At 40.0% G+C, this 16,033-nt stretch overlaps 1 protein-coding gene across 2 annotated transcripts in view; it reads right to left on the bottom strand.

The window, feature by feature from the left end:
* Snx10 (sorting nexin 10) overlaps positions 1 to 16,033 on the bottom strand; it is a 158,323-nt gene that overhangs the window by 58,072 nt on the left and 84,218 nt on the right. For both annotated transcript variants that reach the window (XM_071613858.1, XM_071613861.1), the window contains exon 7: positions 9,748 to 9,829. In XM_071613858.1, coding sequence (XP_071469959.1) covers positions 9,748 to 9,829 — 82 coding nt within the window. The remainder of the gene's footprint in view (positions 1 to 9,747; positions 9,830 to 16,033) is intronic.

The following is a 16,033-nucleotide window of genomic DNA, read 5'->3' as shown; positions in this document are numbered from 1 at the left end:
TGGTGGAATAATTCATGCAGAAGAAATTTATTTTTAAAATAGCTAAACAAGTGCTAGTCAATGCATTTTCTTCTGACTCTGTGGCAAAGTAATGATGATTTCTAAACAAAAGACAACTAGATTCAAACCCAAACAAAAAATTTCATCTTCATGCTGGAAGTACATATTCAATACAACTACGTTTAATTGAGTGGGAGACAAAGGTAAGACTGTCCCTCAGTATGCATTGTAATCAAATCATTGCACACTTCTTGAGAGTGAATTGAGTAGTTAATTAACAACAGATTTTGTTAAAATATTGTAACCCACTAGACATTTACCCTTCTATACTATGGCTGCTCTGTCAGAGAAGACATGCTAGGTAAACTTTCCCATGCACTTAGGGAAATGCTGCTTTTCAAGGGACCTGGAAAAGAAGTCACTTGCCACATTCCTAATCATAATTGGTTTAAAAATTCCTTCAAATAAGAATACTTATGATCCAGTCTATTCATGCTGAATTCATGCATTCAAAATATGATAATAAATAGCAAACATTATATATGCTTAGTTAGCATATATGAAGTTCTTATAACTTTATAGCATTATATATGCTCTATATTGCTAATTATGTACTCATCACAACACTGTAAGTTTTCTATAAATCTCATTTTATGGATGCAGAATTGAGATATGGAGGGATGGTATAACGCACTCAAGGTCTCACCACTAAGAAGTAGCCAAGCTGGGGTTGAACGCAGGTAGTCTGGCTGTCCAGGATTCACAGTCTGATTCTGTGCCATATGTTGTCTCCAGCAAATATGGGCCCCCACAGCTTGGCCTCAACAGCCTCACAGTAGTAGCACTAGAAATAAGGGCATGCTTCCTGTGGTCTGAATGTGAACTTAAGTATCCTGAGGTCTGGGGACTCAAGAAAAGCTCACAAATTCAAACTCATTGCAGAAAAGGTTGTGGAAACATTAAGGGAATTTGCATTATGAAGTATTTTAGGATATATACCAATTTGGATAATTCTAAATGCATATATCTTTGACCATTGGCCATTAAGTGTCACATATAGGTTAAATAACAGGGCTTAAATAAATAGATAAATATATTTGCATATGATATTTTATATGCTAGAATATTAAAATCAATTTCATACTTTTTCTACACTCCTACTTGAACTGTTCATTTCTTTTGAAAACCATTTTTCCCTTGAAAATACCAAAGCTAACACTGGCCTAGCCAAATGAACTAGTGCACGCTCTGAATTAATAGAGGATGCATTTAATGAGATTATGCTGCAACAATTATGATTGATTTGAATCTCTAACTTAATCCACAAAATAGTGTAACATTGTGAAATAGATTTTACCCTGCACCATCTTGCTTTAGGCATCTCCTTGACATAGCCAGCTGTGGATCCAATACACATTTATGTTGGAATCTGGTAACTAGGTTTGATACAATTCTCCCCAAATGCCTCAAAATACATTTCCTTCTTCACTTAATTTCACCAGCCCTTTATTTGCATGTATCATAAACACATGTTTTTTCATGCACTTGCTTAATTTTGCTTAATCATTCTTTTTTATTTTTCTCCAAAGAATAGGTATATCTGACACTGTTGGCTGCCCTTTCCTCTTCCTTTTTGACAAAGCCCAGAATCTGTTCCCATATCTACCTTTCCCACACATGACTCTGGGTTAATCCTAATTGGGCCAACTTTGACCTTGGTTTAGACATGGCCAAGTGAGCAAAATTTAGCTAGATGGTTTTAAGGGTAGGTTTCTCCACTCTTGAAAATAAATATGATAAGTGAGAGAGGCTCTCTGTGCTTCTGCTGGCTATTACTATGTGTAGATGTGATGCCTAGAACAGTAGCAGCCCGTTATGACTATGAGGTAATCTAGAGAAGAAAGATGAGAAGAACCTGAGCTGAGGATAATGTTGGTGAGCCATCAACTTAATCAACCACAGGAACTATTTCCAAACTTCCCATTGTAGTAGGTTGATTCAGGGTTTTCCGTTGCTTAGAGCTGAAAGTATGTACGGGAGACTGCAAGAAGCGTGAAAGTATACTTTAATTCATTTGTCCAACATACATTAAGTATTCACTGTCACCAGGCATTGTTCCTGAACTTGGAGGTAGAGCAATAAATAAAACAGGCATCTTCTTATCTTTAGGAGATTATATTCTAGTGGGGAATTCACTTTGTACACTTAGCTCGCCACACAGTGGGAGAGAGAGGACACCCTATGCTAGTAGAATGGAAAAGAGGTCACATTTAGCATGCATCAGAACACCTTCCAAAAGCTGTCTTCTTCAGTCGCCACAGTCACATGGTGGGGTTACTATTAGGGTTGCTATTAGATGAGGATGCTGGTGGGGACTTGAAGGTCATAAGCAGCAGAGTCAGGATGAAAACCCAGATCTGACACTAACTTTGACACGTTTTCAGCTCTCCAGGTCCACCAAGCCATCAGGGTAAGGAAAGGGTCAACAGTGGCCACAGAATGAAACAGCCAACAGATCTTGGTATGCCAGGATGTAGAAACGTCATGAACACCCATCTCCTATCTAGTCTCAGGCCACGGTGTGCCCTGTAAGGACTGTAAACAGGACAAAGTAATAAAATTCAGGACAATCCCAAGTGGATGGGCATCTGGCAACTCTGAGATAAACACTCCCAGCTTTTAATGAGCTGGCAGCAGGGCAGGAAGGAACAGAGACTGTTGCTCTGGAGGGTTTGTGATTTCCTGACCTGTCAGCTCTGATCCATGCCACCAACCTGCAAGGGATGTGGCCCCAACCTCTGTAGAAGACAAACGCAAAGAAGTCCTGCACCACAGATAGGCTGATAAAAAGAGGGGAGCCTCTACTCAAGAGCTGTGTTTTGTAACAATAACAAGGAAAGGAAACCTTCTGAAAACTTCTGCTGGGGTGCTGTCTAGGGACACAGTGATAGTGGCTTCCCTTTACTGGTACATGCAACACAATGCACTAAGTTCTTTCTCTGTAGGAACATATTCTGAAGTCCATTGTATTGTTATTCCTGACTTTTACAGATGAGGAATCCAAGACACAGGAAGTTTTAGAAATTTGACAAAGGTCTCTGAAGAAATAAGGGAGAGAGCTGGGGTTTCAACAAAGTCTGTCTCTTAACACTGTTCTGCATTCCTCTCTGTGCGGGCGTTTGGAGATTCAAGGCCCATGTGCTTACATTCTCTCCTCTGATCTAGGGGAGTTCTCAGCCTATCAAAGAAAGACCAGTTTTCTCCCCTGCTTGTTTGCCTGTTTTGTCCAGCTTCCAGGGTTCCTAATATACCAGAGCCCCACAATTTGGTCTCTCTCCTAAATGACCATCCCCTGACCATTTCTTAGTACAGCAATTTCCAATCCATATGAAGATTTCTGAACCTCCTCTTAGTTTCTATATTTGTCTCCTTGTGAACCAGCAGCACACAGTTCACAGAGAGATTCTGGCACAGACCAAAGTGAGCATAGCACTGATCTAGGACAGTTCATCTGCAACCCCCAAATCCTGGAGAGGCGAGAAGGACCAGTGGCTAGTGGTAAGGTTTTGCATGCAATGTATGCAATCTCCAAGAAAATTCAACATTCAAATGCCCAAGTGAAAAGGGAAAGAAGGAAGCAAAGACATTTTATTAAAAGGTGACTCACCCAGATCTAAAAGCATCTTCTATGTTATGAATAATAAGATGCAATTGCCCAGGAGTAGAAGAAATAATTATTATTTTTTTTAAACAAATAATTTAAATTTAATTACTTTTAAGGCATTCTCTATAATAGCATATGTACAGCCACTGGAGGATATATTACTAAAATACTAAATACCATAGACTGGATAAATGGATAAACAGACATTTATTTTCTCTGGAGGTTAGAATCCCAGTTCTTGGTCCTGCATTGGCTGTTTCTAAGTTCTCTTCCTGGCTTGCAAACAGCTACCTCCAATTGTCCTCACATAGCAGTGAGAGAGTGGCCTCTCTAGGACACTAATCATACCCAATAAGGTTCTCACCCTGATGACCCCATTCAACCTTGGTTACATCCATAAAGATCCAATCTCCAAATAGAGTCATATTGGGATTTAGCATTACAACATGTAAATTTGGGGGGTGGGGCAGTGAGACACACATTTTAGTCCATAGCAGGTGACAAAATCAAATAATTTTGATAGGAAAATACCTATGATATGTCAAACAAAAAATAAGATTAACATACAAAATTATATATTCAGTATGATTTTATTTCTCACACATAAAAATCTTCTATTAAGAAAGAACTTTATAAATCATCTTGTCCTTAATTATAAAATGATAGCAACTTGTCTTAATCCTTTTCTGTAATGTGTTTATTAATGTCTTCTTCACTTAATTTAGGAAAGTTGTTACAAATGAATTCTCACTAAAATGTAAATTATTGATAACCTTTATTATATCCCAGGAAATATTTGCCTTTTAATGGGAGACATAGTTAGCTGTCAGGAATTCATTGTCAGACTTTAGTAATCAGTTTGGGTCTGGTTTAGAGATGAGGGGTGCCCCAAAAACTCAAGTGTGAAAAAATGCAAGAAGATTTAGAGGTGAAATGATTGAGTCATGAGAGTCTTAACCGAATTGGTGCATTACTCCACTTGAATGGATTAACTGGGTGGTAACTGCAGGCAGGTAGGGTGTGGGTGGAGACACATCTCTGGGGCATACCTTTGGTATATATTTGGTCCCTCTCTCTGCTTCCTCATATCATGCTCTGAGCTGCTTTCCTCCACCACATTCTTGCATCTGGATGTTCTGCCTCATCTCAGGTGCAGGGCAGTAGAATCAGCTATCTATGGACTGAGACTTCTAAAATTTCGAGCCCCAAATAAACTTTTTCTCCTCGATGTTGTTCTTGTCTGGTCTTTTGGTCCAGCAACAACAAATAAATAAATTTTAAAAAGCCACAGACTAAAACAAGCATGGAATCATTTTTTTAAAGCAGGCATCAAGTAAGGCTTTTTGGAACCCCTGATGTTATATGAAACAAGTCCCCAAAGCCTGGACCCAGCTAGTCTCCTTTCAAATGAAAAAAATTAGGGTTCTTGCCTCTAACAACAGTCCACGAAACCAAGTATACAAATGGCTGCCTCTCTCGTCTGTGTAGGAGGTATACATGTGGAAGCATTTAACTATTTGGGATTTAAAACTCACCTACTTCCCCAAGAATTTGAAAACACTTAGGAAAATTAAAACAAATAACAAAAATTAAAACAATAACAAAAGATAGATATAAAAAGTTACTCTGATGGAGCAATGAATTTAGTTTGTTTCCCTCCCAGGACACAGGATTATTTTTCACGCTATAAAATTTTGCTGATTGATTTTATCCCCCATAGCACTTCCCACAGTAGGTGTTCAGAATGAATAAATTTAATCAAAGCGCATCAACTCTAAGGTTTAGCTATCTCTCCCTAGGGAAACTTGAGAAATCAATACCCAAATTATGAAGTATTTTGTAAATTCCAAAGCAATAGCTTATTCTGATAGTCATTTTATTTTTTTCCACTAAGCCATTTGAAGCATCTCAGGCCTGAAATACATTATGTGTTATCGCTTTATAATGTATTTAGAAGTCAACAGACTTCCCTTCCCCTCACCTCACCATCAGATGATCCACATAGGTCAAATTTGGTGTCAAGCAAATTAAAGTGTTATTTTATTATCCAAAGTAATTGTTTCTGTATTAAAAGGCCATTATGCTGAATTGGTTATGTTGGTGATTACGCCATTACGAATGTGGGGCTAACTATCAGTTGAGCTGAATGCCCATGTTTGTGAACGTCTTCTTTAAGCTTTCCCGTATGTGGCAAATCATTCTTAACTGGGTACTCCAAATGGTCTGTGTTCCTCAGATGTATTTTTCTAAGCCATTAACACATTGAAACCCCTCCTCCAACTCCCCAGTCGATCATTAATTAACAGGGTAAGAAGAAAGAAACGGCCTCCCATTGAGATGTAGCTGGGACTACAGCAAGGATGGTGCTCAGAATCTGACAGCCATTGGATGGGATCTCTTATTCACATCATATATGCTATCATTTAGGAGGTGGGGCACTGTCAGAACAGTGCCTTTAGTAAGAGATTTTTTTAAATTTGTTGGGAATGAATACTTATTTGAAAGTTTCAAAGAATTTCAACACTGTTAAAGAATTTTGAGACAAACTCATTAATATGACCTGCAGCTCCCATATCTGATAACCCACTAAGTGGTAAACCCCACATTAGGTAATTCAATGCTTACTAATTCTTGTAAGATTTCCTCTTTCACAGATGGGAGGCAGGGGAAGAAACTTAGAGAGAAGAATCTATCCAAAGCCTTATGGCAACTTGAAAATAATATCAAAGATCCACTTGGGTTTGTCCCTAAAACAGACTTCTATGCAGATCAACTCCCTAACACCAGAGCAATCCAACTCCAAACTCACATTTGATACCTGAAGGTAACTTGTCTAAGCACATAACTAAGCACTATAAATCAACAAGACTCTGTGAAATTCCCATAAATAAACTTGAGAAGAACAGGAAAGATCTGTTACACACACACACACACACACACACACACAGGATAAATGTTCAAACAAAGAAATCATATCTTACTTGCACATAAGATTCAAAATTGTGAAGAAGTTAATTCTCCCCCAAAAAGGCTGGAGATACAGCTAAGTGGTAGAACACTTTCCTAGCAAGTGTGGGTTCAATCCCCAATTCCTGGTACCATAAAAAAGAAAGAAAGAAATGAATTCTGCCCAAATTAATCTACATATTTATTTAAATATAAGTTGTATAAGTTATACAACTCTTGGGGTTGGGGTTGTGACTCAGCGGTAAAGCACTTACCTAGCATGTGTGAGGCACTGGGTTCAATTCTTAGCACCAAATATAAATAAATAAAATAAAAATCCACTGACAACTAAAAAATATTTTTTAAAAAAATTATATAACTTTAATAAGAAGTCCAACAGGAGTTTTGGGAATTTTGAAATGTGATTCTAAAGTTCATCTGGAAGAATAAACATTCAAGAATAGCCAGGAAATACTTAAAATGAATAGAAATAAAATATTAAAATTTGTGGTGCTTCTGCTGAAATATAGACTGATCAAATGACCATGGTAGGGCCCAGAAAGCATATGTGTGGATATTAGTACATAGTCAAAGGAGCATTTTATATCAGTGGAAATAAGATAAATTATTCAAGAAATGGTCTTGAAAAAGCTAACTAGCCATTTGGAAAAAAAAAAATATGGAGAGCTGGATCCCAGCCTCATTCTTTATATTGAGTTAAATTCCAGAGGGATCAACAATTTAAATGTAAAAGTAATAGGGGAAAACAGATGAAGATTTTTATTACTGGCAGCCTTTCTTATCATGAATCAAAGGCCAGAAATGAAAACAGAAAAACTTTATAAGTTTTATTTTAAGAAAATGTAAAAGCCCTGTAAGCAAGAAAAAAAATAAGCAAATGATAATATGGAAAAATATTTGCAACAAATATGATGTTAAAGAATTAATATCACTAATATTAAAAGAATATATAAAATACTTCTCTATATTCTAACATTGCTTGATATTTTTACAGTGAACAGAGAACATTTTTCTACTAAGAAAAATAATAAAGTTCTTTTTATTTTTAAAAAGCAACATTTGCTACACATACTTACTTCTTCCAGCAAGTTATTTACAGTACTTAGAGGAACCCAGAAATAACTTCAGATCACACAATCACAACCCCAGAAGAGAAGGGATTCTCAAAATTGGATGGGGGTAGAGAAATTTTATTGATTGGGGGTAGAGAAATCTGCCTTTAAAATTTAACATTATCAAGTCTACTAATCTTGCTTTATACTAGCATATAAAGTTATAGAACATTTTACCTACAAAAAAAAAAAGTCTGAATTTACTAGGAGCTGTCAAAATACCAGTGCTTCTTAAAACAGCTACATTGAAGAATTGATTTCTCTGATTTACAGCTTTGGTGGCCCCTTAAGGTCAGATACTAAAATGTTGTTGCCAAAGGAAACTTATTGTCTAGATTTTATCCTCACAATCTCTTACATTTTGTGCCAGGAAAACAATACCAGGGTATCACACTGAATTCTCTGCAGCTCCATGGTATGAAGAACAATGGCAGGATCTTTCTTGTTAAGTGACTCTTACAGGAACTCAGTGTGACTCTCATTTGTCAAAGATACCACATGTTTTCTAAGATGGAAAAATAAAACTGATTCTTTCTTGGAATTTTCCTGATTCATCTTGACAATCTGATTCTTTCATAAATTTGGAATGACCTTTACACATTCTGAGTGTACCAACTCAATGCTGGGAACTTCGTAGGCTTTAAGTATTGAGACACTAGTACAGTTCATTAGGGACACGTGACTTAAAGCTATCTTGTTAGGTTAGAACTTGACATTTCAAGTTAATTGATGACATGCCTGGATTTAAATGTAATTTATGAGATATTTCAATAATTGAATTTTTAAAGGAATACAAAATACTTAGAAATTTATCATTTTTTCTAATTGTTTCCTCTCTCTCTCTCTCTCTCTCTCTCTCTCTCTCTCTCTCTCTCTCTCTCTCATTTTTACTTTTAGGGAAAGTAATAGGTCCTATTACCCACATGTTTAGGCTTACAGACATTTCTCTCTTGATGCACAGGTATTAGCATACTAGATTTTTTCTAAAAAAAAAATTGCAAGGTTTTCACCATTTACTTAACATCAAGTCCCCTTTCCTTCTTCACTCATTCTCTTAGTCAATCCTTACTGACCACCTGGATATGGTCCACTTACTTTACTTGATCACAGGCACAAAACATTTTAGAATACTCATTCTGAGCAAGAGAAATTTCTTCTTTCCCAAACTTCTTCAAGAAGGAGCCAAATTCCATAACCACAACATAGTTCAATAAATATCAACTCTACAACTACTCAATAATGTCAATAATCTTGGTAAATGGTTAAGAAAAAATTCAGGGTGATGTCTTACCAGTTGTGGACAAACAAGCAACATTACTTTCATCTGGTGCTCGTGGCCACATAGATGGGGTACTTTTGTGATCTTCTATGACCAGCGATTCACCCGTGATGAGGGAATTTGGTGAAATCATTGAACTACTAAAGGAGGATGTCTTGCCAGCACTATTGGTCTCTATTTGGAGTCTTGAATTTTACAAAGGAAAGCAAGAAATTGGAAGGGCTGCCCCAGCCATCTGTCCCACACATTGATATTAGGGATTTCCAAAATAGCTTCCTGTGAGATCATCTCTTGTGTGGAACCCATGGTGAAGACCTCCAAGGGGGACTCCTTGGAGATGGAGCCCTTAGCCAGTCCCTGACAGGTGGTTCCCGACCCCTGCCACACACCCAGAGATAAATTTGATATTTCATTGTTATGGAGCAAGGACTGGCCAATGAGAAATTTAATATTTCCTTAGAAGTCAAAGAGCAGCATAAGGTTGTTGATAATATGAAGACAGAGAACTCTTACTAGTTTATATAACTTTTCAGTGAATATTTGCTGAAAGATGAAATAATGTGGTATAACTCCAATTCTCCCATGTTATCAGGCTATACCAATATTCAACTAATTTCAGTGTGATTTGTGGCTCAACCATTTCTTATCTTGACTAACGGAACTTCCTACTTTGTAGTGTAACTTCTGTACTGAATTTATCTGAGACTCCAGTGTTGGGTTCTCACCATAAAACTGAGCAGAAAACTTAGTGGGGAAATCCACTCTTGAACATTAGAAGCATCCTCTGTGATAAAATGACATGTTGGCCTACAATAGAAAAATAGACACACAACTGTTAGTTGGAATATAAGATGATTAACTTGGCAATACTATCAACATTGTAAATGTACATCTCTCTGTCCCAGCATTTCCACTGCTAAAAAAACTTATTTTATGGACATAATTGTGTGAATTTAAAAATGCAAATGTATGAGAATATTCATTGTAGTAATGGTTGAAATTGCATGCATTTAAAAATTGTTATAACCATGCCTTGGAATTCCATGCAACCACTAGAAAGAATGCAACAGATTTAAGTGTGCTGAGAAAAAGAGATGTTCAACACATTATTAATTGAAAGAATAAGACATCGAAGAATACTGTTTGACATTAACCCATTTGTATAAACAAAGAGTAGAGATATACATTTGCATATGCATAAAAATGACTGGAAGAAAATACAAAAAACATTAATAGTGGTTGCAACAGTGGTAGCATAGAAGAGAGGAAGAGAGGGCGAATTTTCTCTTTTGTTTCATATATTTGTTGCAGTGTTTGAATTATTTGACCATTAAATATATTACTTTTATGAGTTTTAGAAGTATCTTCTATCTTACCACCTTCTTCTTGTTTTACTTATCTTAGTTTAGCCAATAGGCTTTTTCAGGTTTGAGATCATTTATTTTATGTTGGTTCTTTCTCAAAATCATGTATCCCCCTAGCTTATTCTCCCCAAAGCACTTTTTCACTTTAAATATGATCTTTCCCAGGTCTTCAGTTTATGATTAACCAAATGAAACCACAAGTACACAGACCCCCAACCCAGCATTGAGTAATAAAACAGTACGTGAGTGGGGGGGGAAATGATAACTCAATTGCATCCATCACAACATCAACAAACATTAGCAATGCCACAATGTCATGATGCAGGAGGTCAAAGACTCATGCGCCCTGTGGGACTTAACTGGGGCAGTTCTGGTTCTGCCATTAGGACCATGAGCACTCCAATCTCAAGATACCGCCATTATCTCCGGATCATTGCCACGATAGACCCAAACAACTCCAGTCTATCGTGTCAATGTGTATTTGGGGAGTCTTTAATGCATGGATCATTGGCGAGCTCTACCATAAAAGCCCTGTAGGAGCCATGGTCGTGTGTGGAATCAATGCACACTCAGGGACTCCCCCATGCCTGGATCATTTGCAGCGCATCGTGTCAATGCATACTCCGGGAGCCCTTACTCTGCAGCCTGTGCTAGCTGAGGAACAATGTACACCAAAAATACTTATGAAATAGTTGTTACAGTGCATACACAGTATTCACTCTTCTAAATGGCATGTCAGCAAGTTTAGTGTGCAACAAATAATTCCTAAAAGGCACAAAACACTCCTAGAGGCCCAACTTCATACATGGACGATTGGCCTATGGAATTGTGGCATGGCTGTGGGGGAGTGTGAGTTTCTTCACAGTGAAAAAGGGAAAAGGAACAGATAGTCTTGCATTTTAAGCCACTTCCTCTGCTCAGTGTTGTCAGGGTTATCCATAAAAAGCCAATTACTTGCTAATTATTTGTCCAAGCATTTGATGCTTAAGAGCCAAGGGATAGATGTTCTCTCCCTATTCCAAACCATCTACAGAGGAAGGTGAGAGGTCAGGGGTAGAGCTAGAAAGTTCCCTGGGTTTTCAGCCTCCAGACCAGCACTGTCCAACAGAAATAGAATGTGAATTGCATATGTAATTTAAAATGTCCTTCACAGGCACATTTTTTAAAAAAAATTTTTAGATGTTGACGGACCTATATTTTATTCATTTATTTGTATGCATTGTTGAGAATCGAACCACATGGTGCTCTACCACTGAGCCACAACTCCTGCCTCCATAGGCACATTTTTTAACCATAAAAAAGGAACTTTGATTATAACTGTTTGATTTCACGGTAGGTATCGAAGATATTATTATTTCAATGTCCAATCAACATTTTAAAATGTTTAATGGGACGGTTTACGCTCCTTTTCTCAACACTGAGTCTTCTTTACAATGCAGGGTTTTCCCGATGTAGAAACATCTCCATTTAGACCAGCCACATTTCAAGTCCCTTGTGGCCAGGACTGTGCGGGTGGGCAGCCCAGCTGTAGCGGCCTGGGGAAATGAATCCCAGGAGCTTAATTTTCATTGTCTCCCTTCAACTACCTATCTCAAGGCAAGTAAGTGTGTGTCTATCTTTCCACCTCATTTCCTCGCCAGCGCTGTGACAGCCTTTTCTTAGCAGCTTGAGTAGATGGGTATGTTTTGGTTTCTGTAATAATTAAAAATGACCCACAAATATGCATTCAGAAATAGGAAAGAAAACTACGTTAGGGTCCCTGTGATAATGCCTATCTTAGGTCATCTTTCTTGGAGATGGAGCTGGAGAGGGGGGGGGCTGGCTGCTGGGAGAAGGGATAGAGAGGGTGGGCATGGCATTGAGGGTGAAGGTGGTGGCCTCGCTACTCCTAAAGGTGCCACCGGCAGGCCAGCGGGCCGTGCATCTCAAGAGGTCACTGGCACTCTTCTAGACCTAGGAGGGTCGCTGGTATCTGAGGTTGAGTCTTGCGGAGACACAAAGCGGGAGGGCGACAGGCGAGGAAGACTGAGACAAAGAGGCCGCCGAGGCAAGGCAGGCGTGCAGGGGCGGGAGGCCCGGCGCGGGCGCGGCGCTGAGGCTGTCGGGGACACTGGGCGCGGCGACGGCGGGGCAGGGCGGGCGCCGCTCCTCCCGGGACTCGCGGGACGCCGGGGCGGGGGGCGGGAGGGAGGCAGGCGAAACGGGCAGGTCGATTTGAATATCAGGCTCTGCCACACTCGGGGTGCCGCTGACAACTTCATTACCTCCGCATATAAAAATGACTGCCGGGGAATGCAAATGGCTCACCCGTCTCAGCCGCCTGCCTCCGTTCCGCCGCCGGCTGCGGGCGGAAGCCCCGGGAGCCCGGCAGCCCGAGGCGCAGACACGCCGCTGTCCAACATAATGAACGGCCCGCGGCTCCTCCTCCCGGCGGGCCCGCCCGCACCGCCGGGGCCGGGAGGAGAAGGGGACGCGCGGGCGAGTGGGCGAGCGCTGCTTAGGGACTAGGGTTTGCTCGTCAGGGTGAAGCAGAGGCCCAGCCTCTTGACTCCGTTATCCAATTAATGCTATAGAGAGGTCAGAATATAAGGGTAATCAATGGGGTACCATTTTGTAACCTTGAACCTCATGGAAAAGGTTCGACCCCACTATTCCCGGTCCCAGTTTGGTGATCAATTTGGATGGACCTAAGAATCCCTGGCGCCCCATTTTCCTCTACTCAGCTAGTAGAGAAAGGGAACGTGCTGCTTGCTCCCAGCTCCCCCAGGTCTTCGCGTCCTGCTGCCCCCAGGAGGCTGCTGTGGCACTGTACAGGACCCTCCGGCCAAATCCCAAGTCTGATTGGGTTCCTCAAAACTAAATCAAGTCTTAGGCTGAAGCAAATCAGTCTTCACAAGAGCCTTTCTTCTTTGGTACAAAGAGGGAACGACTCACTCCCTGGCAAGAAGTCACCTCTGCCTCGTGACAGTTCCGGTTATCACCCATAGACCCCTTGTGAACTTCTGGATGGCAGGAACTACGTCATTTTTTAGTAATAGAAATAGAAACCGCAGCAGCAACAGCACAAAAATAATAGGGCACATCTTTTGAGGATGCACCCAGCACAAAGCACTGCCAAATGCTTCACCTGTCTTACTTTTATCACAAAACCCTATTGCTCTCCTGGCAACTCTCTCTTTAGCTAAGCCTTGCAAGGAGCCCAGGGTAACCCAGCCAGGACCGTGTCTGAGTTCTCAACCACTCAGCAATGTTTCTTTTCTAGGCCCTTGTAGTTCACACTGAAGTCCTGTATCTCCCTCCCCCAGCCATTCCTCCTTCTCCCACCTTGGCCAGGGATAAATCCTAAGTGGTCTAAATCTGTTGCAACCAACCCATTCCCATGTGCAGGGATTGGTTTGAAAAAGAGCACATGACCAGTCCAGGCCAACACCACTTGTGGGCTATCTGCTGCTGAGTTCTGGGAAATGCTTTCTTGTTCTATAAAAGAGGTGGAAGCGATGCCATTACTTCTGCTGGATGATGTGAAGGCCACCTGATAACCACAGAGGAGCCAGGCAACAAAGCTACCCTTTGTGGAGAATTGCTAAGGTACGTGCACTGAAGGTGAGAAAAATCATATTCTAATCCTATCTCTACTATTCATAAATTCATGCAGCCTGGTGTTGATTCTGGAATATACTTGAGGTTCATTCCTTCTGTGAACAAGAGAAAATATAAAGAAGTAAACAAATGAAGATTGCAAAATTCAGTCCTCTCTATGTTTTGACTCTTCATCAGTGTCTACTCCTGGATGCTTACATGAGATCACATTCTGTACTTCCAGCTTCTCTTCCTGCATTCACCTCCACCTCACTCAGGTTTAAGGCTCTAAAATGTTATTGTGGTTTGGATCTGGAATTTCCCCCAAAAGTTTATGCGTTGAAAGCATGATCCCCAATGCAACAAGGTTCAGAAGTGGAGCTTTTGAGCAATGATTAGGGCTCTGACCTCAACAGTGGATTAATCCATTTGCTGGATTTGTCCATTGAGAACTGAATGGATACTGAGTCGGGGTAATTACAGGTAGGTGGAGTGTGGCTGGAGGAATTTCCCTGGTGTGTGTCTGTGTGTGTGTGTGTGTGTGTGTGTGTCTCCATCCCACCCCTCTCTGTCCCTCCTTCTTTCCTTTCTGACTGCCAAGCAACTGAAAGCTAAGCAACTTTCCTCCCACAGCCCTTTCACCATGATGTTCCCACCTTGGAGCTGGCCAGCTATGGACTGAGAAACCTCTGAAACCATGAGCCCAAATAAATCTTTCCTCCTCTAAGTTGTTCTTGTCAGGTGTTTTGGTCACAGTGACAAAAAGCTAATAGCTGGAAATGGTGGTGTACACCTGTAATCCCAGCAGCTCGGAAGGCTGAGGCAGGAGGATTGTGAGTTTAAAGCCAGCCTCTGCAATTTAGCGAGGCCCTAAGCAACTCAATGAATCCCTGTCTCTAAATAAAAGAAAAGGGCTGGGGATATGGCTCAGTGGTTAAGTGCCCCTGAGTTCAATTCCCGGTAACAAAAAAAAAAAAAAAAAAGCTTACTATCACAGCATTTTTTCCCACTCCTTTTTCCCTCAGGACAACATTTCTTTGCTACACAAGCAGGTCATCTTCTCCAGAAGTGTCAGACCCCACATCTTGCCATCCTGCACTCACACATCCAGGTGTCTGAGCTTGACTGTCTTTGAAATCTTGCTTACTGGCCTATAAGTCTTTTATCTAGGGAATTTACATCTAGTTTTAAACCTTTTGGGGAAATAATGGCTACTTAACCATCATGTAGTAGTTTCCCTTGGCAACTGCTCTAAAACAGAATCCAGGGCTGGGGATATAACTCAGTTGGTTGAGTGCTTGCCTAGCATGCACAAGGCCCTGGTTTCAAACCCCAGGACCACAAAAAAAAAAAAAAATCCAAATTAGAATGGGAGAATTTTTATTGTTTCATTAAAATCATGCACACTCTTCATTTAAATATATAAAGTAGGTACTACATGTTCTATTAGTTCACCTGGAATCAATAAATGGTAACTGGCTCAAATAGCTGTTTCCTACTGCTGAGGAAAAATAACCCAAACTCCTTAGCAAGATCCTCCGCGATTTGCACCAACCCCAGGACCAGCCTTGTTTGCCCACTAACGAGTACCCCCAAACCATACTTTTGCATTTCCCCTCTATGGCCTACACTACAGTGTTAGATGCCCACATTCTCTGGAATGTTTTCAAACTCTGCCTCCAACCATTCAAATACCTATGGATCCTTTCAAGTTCAGATTAAAAAAACACCTCTTCCAAGAAGCCTTTCCCATTTCTCACATATAATTGTACTAAATATTGAGTTATTTAGTATTTGTCCTTAGCAGTATTTACCATATGTTTTATTTATTGATATCCAGTATTACTTAAGTAAGGCACATTTCTAAACAAGCAAGTAAAATGGACAATAATGCAAGCAAGTAAGATGGACAATAAATGTTTTCTGTAGAATTGTATTAACCTCACTTCCAATTTAAGAATGAGCTGTTCTCTTAGATGTGATAAAACTTCTTAAATCTCTTACTTTAATTAGATTAACTTTGATTCACGTAATTAAAAACTTGTATCCACTAGCATCAAGAGCAAGA

The sequence above is a fragment of the Marmota flaviventris genome, chromosome 1, assembly GCF_047511675.1.
Source record: "Marmota flaviventris isolate mMarFla1 chromosome 1, mMarFla1.hap1, whole genome shotgun sequence".
Taxonomy (NCBI): Eukaryota; Metazoa; Chordata; class Mammalia; order Rodentia; family Sciuridae; genus Marmota; species Marmota flaviventris.
This window is presented reverse-complemented; position numbering and strand designations above follow the sequence as displayed.